This window comes from Contarinia nasturtii, unplaced genomic scaffold, assembly GCF_009176525.2.
Source record: "Contarinia nasturtii isolate CC-2019 unplaced genomic scaffold, AAFC_CNas_1.1 Cnas_scaffold_414, whole genome shotgun sequence".
Classification (NCBI taxonomy): Eukaryota; Metazoa; Arthropoda; class Insecta; order Diptera; family Cecidomyiidae; genus Contarinia; species Contarinia nasturtii.
The window spans coordinates 302,572-320,241 of NW_022197768.1; the positions used below are offsets into that span (position 1 = coordinate 302,572).

Here is a 17,670-nt window from a genome sequence, read left to right on the forward strand (position 1 = left end):
CACAAAAGAAAAACAACAAATTCAAAGTTCTATATTTTCGGTGAAACGGTGTGGCTAAATAACAACACGAAAATGTTGAAAAATCCATTTGATACCATTTATGTTGTGTGTTGTTGTCTCTTCTATTCTTGTACAGAAAGTGTATAAATATTTTAGAATAATTCGTTACAAAAAGAAAAGTTTTTATTGTTATTTATATTTAAAAGAAAACAACAATTGAATTCATTAAAATAAAATAAAAAATAAAGAAAAAGAATAATACTAATTAAATAAATACTAGTTTAAAGAAGAAAAAGAAGAAGATTATAAGTGGCAAAGATTAACACCCAATACAAAAAGCAAAAGATCGAATTGAAGAGAGAAACAGTGTTTACATTCGGAAAATGTGAGTGTCATCAATAGAGAGAAGAGGCATTAGTCGGAATAATTTTTGAATGACAATCGGTTGACAACAATCAACGATTCGATTTCATATTCGATTATTGTTTATGGAAAAATCAATTGAATTCAACAACAGTTCATTATACCAGCGATGAAATGCATATTCGTTGTCTATTTTGGTGGAAGAATTTACCAAATCTCTCATTAATTATCTCTAATTTAGCTAAATAAATGAGTTTAGTGATAAAAGTTACAAGTTTTGCCATGTTGTTGAATTCTCTTGTTTTTTTTTTTATTTAATTTTGCGTTTGTTAAATTGGTGTTGTTGACGTGGAATTTGGCTGCATTTTAATTTGACGCTTGAAAACCAAATGATGAAGTTAAAAAAAATGAATAAATTAAATGGACACTAGGAGAACAAAGATCCAGTGTGCGATCTAATAAATAAAAACCGAAGAAAAACGGAATGACAGTAATAATAAAAAAAAGAGAAACAGTTGAAAGTCAACCAACTATAAATATCACACACACCTACGAAAAGACATTTCTTAACATCGTCTAACGATTTTTCACAAGTATCCCGCAAACAGCGACGAATTTATTCGCATTGTTTGCATTTTCCGATTACTGCATAGCTCTTCTCTTCTCTTGTCACCGTTATCGTCGTCGTCGTCGTCGTCGTCATTTTTGTTTTCATCATATGTATACTATAGTCGCAATCAGTGGATATCGTTCAGAGAGCCATTTATGTGTGTCTGTATGTCGAAAGCAGTCAGAATCAAAGTACAGATTTCTACGCTTTTTCCCTACTTTATTCTTCACAGAAAATGTTTGTATTTCCGCGTTTCTATTCGTTTTTCTCTGTTTGCTTTCGACTGTCGATACATTTGCGATAGAAACCAATCACAATTCGGACACTGATTTGTTGATTGCTGGCCGTAAATGCACAATTCACACACAAACAATGTGTGCCATCGCATCGTAAATTAACATTTCGAACATGTCCACAACTAAACAATATATTCATATTAAATACAGCTACATTAATGTAATGATAATTTCGAACAACAGACGATTGGATATACACATTTACACATTACCTATGGCTCCTCATATAGCTGTTTCCAATTTTTTTTTCACCCATGTCACTGCATGAAAATGTGTATTTTTTGTGTGCGCCATTTATTGCATGAAATAATAATCGATTTTCACCGATTCAAAGTTCAGCACATACAAAAAAAAGGGAAGAAGAACAGAATCCCATGAGTGCCAAAGTTAATATTCAAATGCAATATTTTATTCAGAATTTGGTATAATATGAAGCGAAGAGCATAGATATGTTAGCATTTTTTTCAATACATATATAATGGTGATATGTATAGATTTATGATTTCGGTGTATGACCGTTCATAAGAAAATTAGTTCGGTTATTATTTAGTATATCAATTTTTTCTCCGACGGACAAAAATCCATTTGAAAGAATCGTAACGAAATTGTAGTGGTACCTTCAATACACGGTAATTACTGCAATAATCTCTAAGTCGCATTGTACACCATCCCTTAGTTGTTTGAGCCGGGTAAAAAGTTTCTTGGGGCCTGTGCATATTTCCAGTTGTCACAATATCCATATCGTATTTCATACACTTGTACATCGTTGCACAAAGTTGTATGTTCGATGTGTTCTCAATATAAAAAGTGGTGAACATTGCAAAAAAAAACCACAAGAAAACGAATGTAACAGCAGCAGTGGCGGCCGCAATAACAACGAAATGAAGACAAATAAAAACGTGCGTCGAACATACTATAGAGAAAATGGATAGAAAATAAAAACTGGGGAAGTAAATATGGCTGTGGCGAAATATAGATAGTTGCAATCATTGCAAATGTTTTAGTATGTGTTCACATTGACAAGATCGACAAAGAAAATATGCGTTTTTTCTCTTCTTCTTCTTTTTCTTCATTTTCTGCTTGGTTTTTTTACTTACAAAAACCCACTTCCATTTCAAAATGAACTTTGTTACTCTATTTTCTTTGAGTCAAATACGCCGAATAGATTCGCACATGACGATGATTTGCAAGCATTACAGTTTTAACAATCTATTGCAAACTAAATCGATTTTCCATTTATATGCCCTCTGTGCCGTGCCGTGCCGTACTATGTGTTCCATCTCACTTGAAACCTCTTAATATTTTGCATTTTATATACATACACACTCGATTCCATTCGTCTGACTGTAGTTGGTTAATGGGGTGCACAATTTTATTCTTTTTTTTCTGTATATAAATGTATTGTAACACTATAGCCCCATGAATGTAGTGGTCTTTTGGCGGTGGCTGACGTCTTCTATCAATTCATTTCGTAGGCAATGGCATTCATAAGACAAATAGAGAAAAAGTGATACGTTGAAAAAAATGAGAGAAAAACAAATGGTGGAACATGAACAAAAATATTATTGTCGCGGAAATTAAATTAAACGAGTTTTAGGATTTTATAGTTTTCTTTCTGATTTAGTTTATCATTCTGCATCTTTCGTTCACTCATTCGGCAGCTGTTGAATTTATGCGCGCATGTTCCTTTGATTTACACACTTTTTTTTCATTTTTTTCATCTCGCACGTTTCAAACGCATATTGCTCATAAAATATTATTATCGGTGCATTACAATTTAATTGAAATAGAATTTGGTCAATATTCACATGGAAAATCGTGTTTGAAATTTTAGCACAATACTAACGAGCAATGTATTTACATGTGATAATGAGAAATGTCAGCTGAATAAGAAAACAAACACAACGAAATAAAAAGTAAATTAACAATGAAACTATGGATTCCAATATATAACCGGCCTTAATTTAAATGGCTTCAACTGCAAGACAATGCCTTCCAAGTACATAGTGTACACATTGCACAGAGAAATACAGAGAGAGATAGAAAGCTCAAATTAGCTGACAAGTGATAACGAAGAAAAATTGTAATCAAAAACTGTATACAACATCTTAAATTGCAGTTTATTCAATGGATAAAATATCAACATTAATATCAAGTTCATAATAAGTGAATGAAATTTTCGGGACAATCACATGACACTAATCGACTTGAATTTCATTTTGCCAGATCTCGTTTTAATCATTAATTGTGTGTGTATATGTGTGTGTCTTTTTTCATTCGCTTTGACTCAGTCGAATCCTATTCACATTTCAGATATTAAAAGATTTTGTGCGTCAATATCATTTAGTCTTCAAAAATATACGTAAAAATTATAGAATTCATTGCAGACAGCGTGCATTCATATGAATATATCAAAGACGAAAGAATCACATGAATTATGGGCTGGTGTTATGTATTTTTTTAATTTTCTTCGTGTGTGACAGTTGTACCGATTCTATTGAAACACTTAACGTGTTCGGCTATTTCAGTTTTTGTCGATGAACACTAACAATAAAAGGCAATAGACGAATACAACAAATTCAAATATTTATTGCTTCAGCGATGCTGTACAATGAGAACCAACGTTCAATGTTCTGAGTTGATTTTCGCTTGTTTGTTTGTGTACAGAGATGCGGTGTATTTAGCTCATAATTTTATTCATTCGGATGTGAATAAACAAGATGAATTTCATTCATTAGCTGAAAAGACTGATATGTTACACAGTGAGCAAGTGTAAAGCGAACAACGCGAGTGGTAAACGAATAAAAAAAAATTGACGGAAAAAACCAGAAGCAATTTTACAACGAGAAAAGTATACAAAAAGTGATAGAGTCGGTGAGGTGGGGGGATGCAAAGAGAAAGAGAGCAAAAAACAACAGAACACACATTAAATTGTGTGCACATGAGGCATAAAAATAATAAAAGATCAGATGAGCAAAGCAACATTCATTTTGCTCCTGTTGGTTCGCATCCAAAAATAATTGAAAAAAAAAAAAAAAACAAAAATAAATGTGGCTCAAATGAAATGTTTAAAGCATATAGTTATCACTGAAAATTCAATATGCAAATAAAATTAGCTTCATTCGAATATGAAATCGAATTCGTTATCATGATTTGATACAATTTTACTGACAAATGAGCTAAACTATTATAATTCGTATCTCGAATCGAAACGTTTCACATATTGAAATCCGGCACAATTTAAATATGTTGCTGTTGCGCGCGTCATCTTATTTTTATTTTGTTGCTTTTCTTCATCTCTACTCATTTGAACAACCGAAAATCAAAAATTTATCTTCTCATTTATTTTCTATCGCATTAAATCCGTTTGATCGATTTGACCGTGCAAATGTAAATGTGTAATAAAATATAAAATAAATACAGAGCCCAGCCGATGATGAAACACTGATCGAATACAATATAACCACTTCGTTACTCGATCAAAAATGATCATGGCGAGAGTAAACTGTATTCAAAAATTTATATATAAACACCAATGAACCCATTCTCATAAATATCGTTGAATTTCAGTATACGTTACAATTATTGTTGTTAGACTCAAACCAACACATATATCGTTGAATCGTTTATTGCGCCTGGCGTTATCATCATAAATTCGTCTTTACTCTTTCACTCTTGCATTCGTATTCTCTTATCCACACATACACACACACACACGCGTCCCAGCCAAAACGCCAATAATTTGTGTCCGTAGTACGAAGAATAAATTGAGAAAAACAATGAACGAAACTAAGTGAGCGAGACTGTGTGTGCGTGTGTGTGTAAGATTAGATAGTAATAATACACTCGCGACCAACAACATGTAGTCGAATCCGGCATTCATGTGACATGCGGTGTATGCACAAGTATTTTGACGATGTTGTTAAAGGCAGCATTGGCACATGATTTCATGTGCGAAAAAAAAACTATTTCGCTTTAAAACAAGAAGATTATCTTGCACTGAAAGACACCCATCATTATCTGGCTATAAGTTATATTGCAGAGCAACCATTAAACAAAAATTAAATCGCCACCAAATCCAAATTCGAATGCTTTTTCGCACCAAAATCGTTTTTATTTCCATTTTAAATGTTGCCAAATGCAATTGGTCAAAAAATGATTTAAATTGTAAAGTTCTCTCTCTGTCCTCCGTATACCCATTAGAAATGATTCGAAGAGTGAGAATAGTCGACTATTTTGGTACAAAATGACACAAACCTTTTGTATATACACGATTCAACAACTCAATAGCTTTTAAAACGCGCTTCGTTTCAATGGAAATTATTTTCAAAAAACACTTTACCATTTCGTGCATGCAAAAAATACACGATACACTTGTTAAAAAAAACATAGAGAAAATTGGTTCTTTTTTTTCGTCAATGTATTCATTTCTCTTGCCATGTCACATATCATGTTCATTTTAAATTTATGATGGCGAATATTATGAACTCGTTCGACAAATTTGTGAATTTAAATGTGTTTCTTTTCCGCACAAAAACGTGTACATGTTACGGTATATGGTCAAAATCTTGAATCGATAATATGCAAAAATCTCTTGACGCTATAGCATTTTGCGCTGTGACGACATTATCATTTTTTACAATGAGTAGCAAGTCACAAAGTTTATCGCAGATAAACCAAGATAATAAATGATTTGAATCAATGAGATTGACTAGATTTGTTGAAGACACAGTTTTTCGTCGTTCGTACAGTTGTTTTTGAGCGCAGTTGAATGTAATATGTTTGTCTTTCGAATGGATTGCATGCTTGTGGATGTTTTTTATTTTTCATGAGAGAACGAGAGAGAGAAAGAGAGAGAGCATACAAAACGAAATAAGAAAAATGTTTCATGTATCTATTAATGAATTGAATGATATAAAAGTATGCATGCGGCAATTTGTCGTTCATATCATCTGTGTATATACAAGCACATGACATGTCGATTGATACACACATTGTTGAATTCAAAGACATGAGCATGAGCGTACACATTCGAACTGCATACACACAAATAAATTTTTATTTTGAAATTAAACGAAGACTTTCCACACAGAGTCATGTGAATGAAAGACGTTTTGAATACTCTGTGATATATTCGGTTTGCCTTTAGGTGATATTTTTTTTTATTTCATTGTAATTGTTTTATTAATATTTTTCTAACATTCATGAAACAACCAGTACTATCAGTCATTCTAAAATAGATTAGAAAGAGCTTGACTGCTGTGAATAGAGAGCGCGCACATACATAGATCTGAAATGTACATTTGTATCAAAATAGAAACAAAAAAAATATCATACAAATATGCATGTGTACGGACAACGAAGTGCGCACACAGATTTAAACGGTCACATGAAGTAATAGAATAAAATGAATGAACGATAGAGAGAAAAGTCCAACTCACACACACTCAGATAAATTCCAAATTCGCCGCATTCGCACCGTAAATATTCATCTGTTTGAAAAGTTCAATATGTATCTCTATTCAAATGAAATTAAGCCGAAAACGAATGAACGAAAGCAACAACAAGCGAAAAATATAGAGAAACGTTGTGTACATTTGTCGATTTTCGTCAGTGTGCTTTTGTTTTTATTCATCTCTTTTGCGCTGCTCTGTCATTCACGTTCTTGCTCTGTCTTTCCTAACTTAATATTTTTTCGGTCGTTGTTGTCGTCATATTATTTCTGTGTGTTTTTTTTTCTCGTGTGGCTTGTAAAGCATTTTTCTTTAATTCATCATAGTCAATAGTGTGTTCTATGCATGTATATATATTCATTTTTAGCATATGTATCGAGAAACGAGCGCAAGGGCCAATGCGATTCGCGCGCGCTACCACACAGTATAATACACAATCGGCCAGTGTGTGTATGTGCGCGCGCGTCAAGTCATTTTCGTGTATATGCTCTCTCAGCATTAGTGTTCTTTTTATATCACGTCTCATACGTATCGCCAGTTATAATTCGGTTTTCTGTGTTTCAAGAACTCTACATAGTACACATTACGGTGTGTACTGAATGTACTAAAATCTTCTCCGTGTATATATACATAGTCCGAAGCAGTGTTTCGCTTCTTTACTGTTTTCATTTTCATTTATTATTCATTTCGTCGTCTCTTTTTTTTATAACTTTAACTGCTTGGAAAAGTTGAAAAATTTCGATTCGTTTGTTACATATATATATATTCATTTTTATAGACTTCGTTTAATGTGTATTTTTCGTGCATAAAAAAATCCCACATAATATTCTGGTGGTTGATCTACTCTGTTCACGATAAAGGACACGAATGCTCAATAACAAAACGATCATACAGTGAAATTGTGCGAGGATCGAGAGAAGCAGCAGAAAGAGAACGAGTGTAAGGGTGTAAAAGAGACAGAGACAGGGATATAGTGGAAAAAACCACATGTGATACAACTGCCACTTGATCGGCGAGATCGCATTTGGCACACAAACGTGAAATCGCGGTGCTTATTGTTTTTGATTGGTTATCACAAACGAAGCGAGAGAAAAACGTTAGTTCTGTTCCTCCGTGCATCGGATTGATACGAGATTTAAACGGAAACCGAAGACATTTCTCAAAGCGTTTTCATCATTTTGATTGACATTTGAACTGCCATTACTGACCGATCGGCCAAAAGAATAACTTTTTTTTGTCTTTTATTAATTCAATTTTAAAACACGAACACAACACCAATACACCAAATTAGTCAATTCAATCGAACAGTGCTATAGACTCAGTCACCCAAAAAGTGATTGCAACGAGATCGAAACAATTGATCATAGTTTGTTTGTTGTTTTTTTTTGTTTGTTTGTTTCTATCTCTTTATGCATATCAAGTGATTCCGTGTGATGATCAAAGAGGGTGAACAGATAATTCAGTGTATCGACTACATCGCAACACTTCAATGACCCGCACACAGTTTTTGGACAACGAAACGGAACATCACCAGTATCGTTAGCCAACCTGTTAACCATTCAAAGGGCAAAATAGTACATCAATTGAACACCACTTCAAATCATCGGCATCACTGTCATCATACACTACACTACTAAAGCAATAGAACGTACATTTGCGTGCAATTTAAATACAAACTCAATAATATCAAATCTCAATTAGCAAAATTTACGACGCTCATCGCCTATTGTAATAATTGGCCAAACAACAATGCATCTGCATCCAGAGGGAATGTGATTTTCGAAGTCAAACACAATAAAAACCAGAGCAACAACACTTAGAAAATTGAAACCATTCATTCATTTTCTTCGTATGCCTATTTGGGCCTTATTTAAATGAATAAACATAAATTTAAAACAAAACAAAGACAAACCAAAATAAGTTAATGCAATGGATAAGCAATAGTAAATATCAAAAAAAAAAATATTCAGTTATTTTCAGTTGATTTTTTTTTCGTTTCGTTGAATATACACCTATATCTATCTTATAAATCGTTGAGAAGTGAATGCGAATAAGTAATTTTTAAATCGAAATTATTTTATGATCCAAAAAGGAAGAAAAATAGATCTTGTTGTGGAAAAAAAAGTGCATCGAAAAGAGAAAATAAAAACAAATTGGACCTACCGTCGAAAAGAAAACGCGCCAAAAAAAAAATATATAGCAATTGTATTCAATTGATTTGATCAACGTTTTGTGATTGTTTGTTACTCGTTATTTTTCACTCAACGAAGAGAAACAGAGAGGCAGAGAAAAAAGACTTGGGAATTATGATTTTACATGAGTACATGCCAATGATTTACAGTGAGTTGAGATCGCGATCGGTTTATGGTCATTGAGCCAAAGTGAGAACGTGTACGATTCATTTTAGTTTATTTTTTATTTTAGTTTTTTCAAAATTTAAACAAAAACAAACAATGTTCGAATAATTCAGATGAATCAACGTCATAATTTAAATATCAAGTGAACAATCCACAGAAGAAAAACCTAATTTTAACAAATTTCGAAAGTGTTCTTAAATTAATCTTTAAATTCACTCAATACACAAATCAAGTTTGCAATTTTCATCACATATTGTTAAAGAAGAAGAAGAATTGAGGATAGAAGCAAATAAAAAAAACTCTATCTCCAATGATTTGATAACGGAGAGAGTGCAAAGTATAAACAAAACGATATTTCTAATTAATCAAGTGTGTAGCATTTGAAGGACAAAACAAGAACTGGCCATTCAAACGGCGCATATATCTGCTATACTTTCAGTAAATCGAATCAGTTGAAAATTCGGGAAAAAGAATTCTTTCTAAAATACAACACGCCAATTGATAATAACAATAACAACAACATCATCATCATCATCAACAACAACAACAAGAGTACAAAACGTGTGCGTGAGTGAGTGTGAATGCAAGACTTTTCAATAATGAGTGACAGAGAACGATCATCGCCGACTCTAATCGAATCTGGATTAAAAAACTTAATTGGAGGCCGTGACAGCAATTATCCATTGATCAGCGGTATAAATGGTAAGTACCAAGAAAGTGTGCATTTAATTTCTAAACTACTAATCAATAGTTCTGTATATCTTGGAATTCGATCGAGTTTTGGTTTCATTTATTTTTCGATATCGTTTCCACGCAATTTTCGATCTCAATCAAAATTAAAATCGACAATCAATTTGATATCAAATGAAGGTACAACACTTAAAATATAAAGTAAGATGCTGTTGCCGCGAGCCTTTTCTTCACGTGAATAAAAATTAATAGTGATAATCATTTAGCAGCGTTTCGATTTTAAAATGGGGCCGTCGTTTTATCTCTCTTCTGTATATTGACAACGAAAATTTTTTTGGCTACTTGTGATCCGAACGAATAAAAAGCAAACAAATAGATTAGATGTCTTGAAGCGCCATACAAGTCTTCTTTTTCTTTCTTCTACTATATACATGTGATCACTGATGTTACGCACATTTTTTATTTGAAGGAAAATTTTCAATGCGCAATAGCATTGTGTGTACTCTTTTTTTTTTCATTTGACACTGATTCCTCTCAATCATAAAATGGAAATATTTTATTTTTGATCATTCAACAGTTTACAATCACCGAGAATTAGTAATATGATGTAGTAACTTTGATCGACAACCAAATGGTTTTGTTATCGTTGTGTTTATTGGTCATTTCATATATGATCGTGAATGAGCAATGTATGTACAGCAGCAAAGTCATTTTGATTTTATTATTATCAATACATTTTTTACACATTGCGTTGTATGACGTGTGCGTTATTTTAAACGATAAATGTAATGCTCATGCTCACACATTCGGTGGTCATTTCGAAACATCTATTGAATTCGAAAAGAAGAAAAAAAATTAGCACTGCGTTGATTGTAATAAATTGATATTTTTTTTTTCTCTTCATTTTCATTCGGTGTAAGAGATCAATGGCTACGATAGCAAGTTAACGTGAATTGCTATACAACTGGTTAGTTAGTCCAGCACATGATTCCCAATACAAGTATCTTTCCATGGGTGCACACAGAAGAACGCCACAGAAAGTGTGTAATAGCAACAAAAATCGTGTAGCGCTCAAATCAAAACAGTAATTAAGCAGATACGTATAGGAGACTTTAAGTTTCACATATTCGATATGTGAGACACGAGCTTACATATTCTTGATCTAATTTTCAACGATTTTTAAAGTTTGTCATATTTTTCAGCGACATTTTGATCAAATACAACATAACATAATATATATGTAAATTATCATCATCATCATTTGCTCGATTTCATTCAATCAATCGTTAAAAATAATGAATGCATGTCAAAAGCAACATTTTAACGAGTATATTTATTTCGTATTTGCAATTTCACGCTATTACACTGTACAACTAAATACTAAACAACAAAAAGACAGACGCACAAAAATATATATACTTACAGTATCCAAAGTTAGAAGTACATTGATGACTCTCAACTTTGATTGACTTTGACTTGTGAAAAAAGAGTTTGATCTCTGACGAGTAATGTATTCGATGGCAACAGAAATATGAAATATTTTTGAACATTAAAACAAAGGTAGGAAAGAGACGAAAAAAGCATATTTTTTTTCTTTCTGGTCGGCGAATGGTTTCAATTTCAGCTTACCACAGAATAAGAAGACGAAAAAAAAGAACAGTTCGACAAAAGCAAAACACATGCATTTGAAAATGATCGTTGCCCATCAAAGAATTTCTGAAAATAGATTCGGGGTATTTGTTGATGCTCTTCTGTAAAGTGATCACCAATATATTATCAATTGTTCGTCCGACAAATTTCAAGGAGATCTTCTATCTCTTTCAATGAATTGTAAAAAAAAGAAACGGCACGCAAATTGATGACATTCTCTCTAATGTTTACATTATATTCAGCATGGTTTTGTATCACCTCTGCACCATTATAAATTGGCGAAAAATTAAAATGGCACCAAACGATAAAGAAAACAAAACATTCAATAGAGAAAACAATAAACCATTGAACGAAAAATATAAGCATTTTCTCGTTATTTTCATACAACATTTTTTAGTTGATGACAGCTTTTTTTTCAGTGTCGTCAAAAAAGACATGTGACTTTTTCGATATTTGCTTTGTGTGCGTTCACATGCATGTGATGCTTGACACTCTATATAAAGTGCTTACAAAAAAATATGACAGCACGAACGCGTACATACATACAATCACACGAATCGAATTGAGTAAATGTCATGTAATACTGTGTTGAATGTTAGCACCGCATACGCTACATGGTATATACATGTAAATATACGTTGGATTAAATGATGACGTTTATGTGTAAGTTTGTGTATACATGGTTGAGACGAAACGCGTGTGATTTTGATCGCTTTGATCATGTGTGTATTTTACGGTTTTGGCATTTGTAACTGGTAAATCGTACGTGGTACTATTCGAATATTTTATAGATTGTGCAGTAACGATGGGACCGTACCGAACACCGCGCGCGCGCGCACGCATCGCTTATATTGATTTCAATTTATTTGTATCTCAGTATCCCTTTTGATGCCCGATGCAAATTAATTGCATTCAAAAGAATAGGTTAATGCATGATTATTTCTGTTTATAATTAAGAAATTGAATTGAAATCGGCTTTGTTCGAATGCTCGCATTTGTATAATTGTCACAATCAAAATCAATACATTTCGACACATCAAACCGAACGATTGATTTTTTTTGCCTTTTTTCGCTTCGGTTCGAGTGCACAGCTTTCGGAATGTATACTGATAAAAAAGATGCAAATAGCAAACTCGATGAGATTTCACTTTGGTCAGAACAAAGCCGTCAAAGACCATGCGATCTAAAAATACCGACTGAATATTGACGATTCACCACAAAACTGTAGATATACATAAGATAGAGAAAGAGATAGAAAGAGAGGAAGAGAGAAAACTATGCGCGAATAAAATAATCTGTATATAACGCTTATAAAGAGTGTGTTTTGGCGCGCTGTGGAATTTCGATAGTCAAAGTCAGCCGTTGTCGACCTTCGACGGTAGCACAAAATGTAAATCTTTTGGCGGTGTCTTGTTAAAAATGCTTCCGTCCTACAATCGTTTATAATCAAAACACAATTTTTTTACTCGATATCTCATCGTATCTAATAAAATGTCATTCATTTCGAACTTATCGATTTGATTTCTATTTTAATTCAACAGCTGTGACCTTTTATTTGTAAATAATGTAGTAGAACAGAAAACAATGTCGTCACTATTATTGTCCATCAATTTACATTCATATTGGGAAAACCAACGTCTTTTGAGCAATTGAAGAACAATACCCCTTTGACATTTAATGTTTATGCCATTTTTTTTCTCGTCTTGTTGAATGTCACTTCGAAATTTCGTTGATGAAAAGTCACACATACAAGTTTGTCGTTGTGATGATTATTCCGATTTTCTACTCTTTCCGACTTTTATTCTTGGTTAGTTGGCTCTCGCATCATTTACTCATTTAACCAATTAGGAAAATATCATTTTAAAATGTATGTAATGTTCTTTCTTTATTTTTCCCATCACTAAAAGCAACGACACGTATGTTATTTCATGCATATGTTGATCGATTATCTGAACGACGTGCGCCATGCCGCCTTCATATTCTCCTTGTATTCTCTATAATGTGCACTGCAAATTGTACAGCTTTTCGACTATTGTGTTTTCTTCATTTCAAATTTAAATGTACCAATGAAGTGAACAAAAAAAAAAAGAGAACACCAGCGTAAAATGTTTTTTAGGCCGAACTGACGTTTCAGAATATCGATGGGGCCGAACTGAAAGATAGTAATAGAGCGGGGTTATTTTTAGTTGTGGCGTTGTCGGCCAAACATTGTTGAACACTTCGACAACCAAAAAAAGGAAACGATCCCGAAACGGCGCAAACATTGTGTGTCCATTCGATACTTTCACATTTCTGCCAAAAATTGACCAGCATGAGCAAACAAAAAATAAGATTGACATTACCAAAGGCAGTTGACTTGGCACTAGTGCAATGTACTTTTGATATCTTTAAATTGGTAAAAAAAGAATGTCTTGTTGTTTTTCTTTCATTCGATGAGTCATGGCGGGTGGTAGGCACAAATTGGGTCAACCTCTGAGGGCTCGCTCTCTGCTCACGTATCTATTGATTCGAAAGTAATAAGCTTTATTCTCTCTTTCATTAACCAAACATAATGATACTATCTATTTATCAAATTTATTTAAACAATCATCAAATTTATTTAAATTCGAGAGAAGAAACTGTTGAAATATCGGAATGCACACACCATCTCAAAACAAAAGAAGCGCGCGTGAAAATGTGCATTTATATCAATACATACCGGTACATATGAAAACGATTTTTGATGCTACACACTGTCGCTTGAAAATCACTTGAATGTCATATGAGTTTATGCTGAAAAAGATCAGAGAGAAAAGGCGATAGAAAATTAGAATTAAGAATGAATACGCAGCTGTTTGTTAGAAGAAAAACACGTCAAAAACAAAACACAGAGTTTTTGGTGTTTTTTTTTTCTCATCAAAAAAAAACCACAACTTTTACTCACATTTATGAAAACCGAGTAGGAGAAAAGCAATGAGCAACAAACCGAAGATGTATCCCATAGATGAAAAAGCACAACGATTTTGAGAATTTTCAAATTGTAGGATAGAGGAACATTTTAAACTTTAAAATAACAACGAAATGACGAAAAAGAAGAAACAAAAAGGGAATATTAAAACGTATGCATATGAGATAGAGAGAGAAAGAGACTTTTTCGAGCGTTTCGTTGTCTTATTAGAAAGACTTCAAAACAAAATAAAAAGGTAAGAGGAATCGTAATTTGAATGCGCTTTAAAAAAAAAGAGATAAGACAGCGTTAGGAGCAAACCATATGACTAAAACGACAGTGAAATTTTTTGAACGCTGCATTCTAATGCCGCATCAAATACATGTGTGCATTACAAATGCCATATAAAACGCACACTCGCATCCAATCCTTTATTGGATAGTCATCTCTCTAATGTTCCCAATAAAATTCAATTGAGACGCTTAGTAGATGCTTGTCAGCGTGCTTCTTTTTCTTTGCTGCTAGATTTTCTTCTCTCGCCATCCCTGTTTTGCTCTATGATTCCACTCTATTTTTGTTTCTTTATAGAAAAATAAATGTTCGAACTTGTCATTTCTTGCCACTTATCTCAATTGCGATTGCTTTGTTCACCCCGCAATGCATTGCCGTCAATAAAGCCAAAGTATACATCAGCACATACAATTGCACCGAGTTTATTTCCACGTATAACGTACGTTTCAGTGTATTATATACATAGTGCATGAATGCGACCAAAATTGTAATTGACTTGCGCATAATCTGTGACGTCACACAATTTTCAAACAAATACAGTGAAACAATTTTTTTTCAATCAAAATATTGTGTTGCAGCTTTCTGTTGGCCATGTGTGTATATGTGTTTTTTTTTCTTCGTTTGGCATTTTCAATTTGCTTATGATTTTCCTTAAATTTTACTTCCATGGAGCTGTGTGTGAATGGAATATTTCAAATACGAAAAAAAAAATCGTTAAAAGTTTTATTTTGCCATCAAAAAATGGATTGAATACTCTTGTGTATGGAGTGCACTTATAAATGCAAAATACTATTTCAAAGCCGTTCAAATATTGCGGATGATTTAATGACAATTATTGAACATGCGCTCTCCCAATATCTATGGCATTTACAATTTCTGACGAAAAAAAAAGTCCGAAAGAAGAAGAAATGTAGTAGGTTCTTGTTGTGGCTACCGCCAAACAGATTTCACATAAAATGCAAATGATATGACCGAATAATGAGCAACAATTGCATTCAATAAAAATGAAGCCTTTGTGTATTTGTCGATGCAGCTTTTATTAGTTTTGTAAGCGCGCGTGCGACAAAAGCAGATTTATGTGCCGAATAACCCTCAAAATGCATTTGAAATGAATCACACAAGATATAAACGACGCTAGAGAGCATATCGCATATGATTTTTATGTTTTCGCTTAATGTTTTCGTTTATTGCGAATTTTCGACCGAATTCGCTGTGGTTACTTTGGACTTCTCCGAGAAAATAAATCGCTTAATTATCTTTTGACGATTTTATTTCATTGTACATGAAATACTTATGCGAAATAATATCCAATTTATTTTTAGTTCAGAAGAGCAAACTCAAAAAAAAAAAAAATACAGAATAGAAGACGGCAAATTTAAGATCGTTGGGGCAGTCGTCTATAAACATTTGCATATTCAAAATGGCATGCAATAAAAATGATCATGTATGTATTGGTGTACAGAAAAAGTGAAAAACCATTGATTGGTTTTGTTTTGTTTTTTTCTTTATTTTGACTCACAAAGATAAAAATGGAACAATTACGAATGACGGTGTGCGTTGAAAACACGCATCTAAAATACCAAAGCAACCATAAATTATATTCGGATTTTTGTTATTGCGATTCGTTGCTTGTCTGTATTTGCTGTTCATTTTTGCCTTCAAACGATCATAAGTATCATGTGAAGTTGTGCGTTATTATTATTTTTTTTTTTTTTAATAGTTGGCGGACTCTATAACTTACAGACGTGCGTCGACAAACGTGTGGTGATCTATAGTCGCGTACTTTTATTTTGGTCTCGCTATAGTTTTGTCACATGACTCCAAACATACAAACGTTGAATTTTCGATGACGAAAGAATTCCATTTCACATGTTTGTGTCTATCTCTCATCATTTGTGTGTACGTTCGCAATCTCTCTTTCTACGAGCACGCATTGCTCGTATTCTATACAATTGGGTATGATAATGTCATGTGGTTCGTCAATTTCTTGTCGTAATATTTTGTAATTCGAACTACATTCAAAATTTATTGCTATATATGCAATCAATTTCCATTGATTGTTTGTTATATAGTCGCTACCTGTACGTTTTTATTGTAGAACATTTTCCCGATTTTTTTTTCTCCATAAAAGAAAATAATAAGTCAGCAATTAACTGAGCATGAATGTGTGAACAGAAAATTGATTCTCGTCTCTTTTTGATTTGGTTGCACTGGTGGTGTTGATCCAACACAACGGCATTAAAATCAAAATGCAAATGTTTTTAATCGAGATATATATTTTTCTATTAGAGTCGATTTCGCTATAATTTGCATGAGAATGAGTTGAAATTATTGTGCGGCTGCAGTAGTTGCTTGTTATTTCTTTGAGCATATTCGACTCGTTGGTGCACACTGTTCGTAAAAACAAAATTATTCGATGGTTTGAGTTCAGTTCGCTATGACGATACATTTGTATGGATGCAATTTATCGCGTTTTTGGTGGCTGCTCTTATGCAGTACTGTGATAGTGTATATTTGCACGCCAAAATAACCATCTCTTTCACGCGTTCGTGTTTGGTTTTTTCCTTCTTCTACAATTTTATTATTATGACTTACGAACGAAACATTCAATATTCACACATATTTCAAAAGCTAATGTGAGAATTTTTCAGTACTTTTTTCGTTTCATTTGATTTTTTGCTGCATTGCTTTCGTGCTCTACCTCACTCTCTCTCTCTCTCTCTCTCAGTGCTCTGCTCGTATGTGTGCTTTGATTTTGAATGTATAATATTATTTTAGACTTATCCATATATTTTCACAAAAAATTTGTGTATGTTGAAGCGATGCTGTACTACGACAGTATGACGCACTGGATAAATAGAGAACCATATTCAACTAAATAAAAGGCGAATATTTGGAGTTAAAAGGTGCTCTATGTCCAATTGGTAGCAGCACTTTACACGTGTTGTATTGTTAAATCAATAGACCAAGGCCCACAGATTATTCAGTAGCCAACTTGAAAAGTCCCTCACCCATGTATTTTTGTGCTCAGCAA

General features: G+C 33.1%; 1 protein-coding gene across 5 annotated transcripts in view; it reads left to right on the plus strand.

Annotated features, from left to right (window-relative positions):
• The first annotated feature begins 232 nt into the window (after nucleotides 1–232).
• LOC116338827 (hepatic leukemia factor) overlaps nucleotides 233–17,670 on the plus strand; it is a 52,981-nt gene continuing 35,543 nt past the window's right edge. For 2 of the 5 annotated variants that reach the window (XM_031764334.1, XM_031764336.1), the window contains exon 1: nucleotides 7,441–9,781. In XM_031764334.1, coding sequence (XP_031620194.1) covers nucleotides 9,661–9,781 — 121 coding nt within the window. In that variant the 5' untranslated portion in view covers nucleotides 7,441–9,660. Of the gene's footprint in view, nucleotides 386–4,038; nucleotides 4,149–7,439; nucleotides 9,782–17,670 lie in introns of those variants that run through there. The other 3 variants (XM_031764332.1, XM_031764333.1, XM_031764331.1) reach the window with 3 other exon arrangements.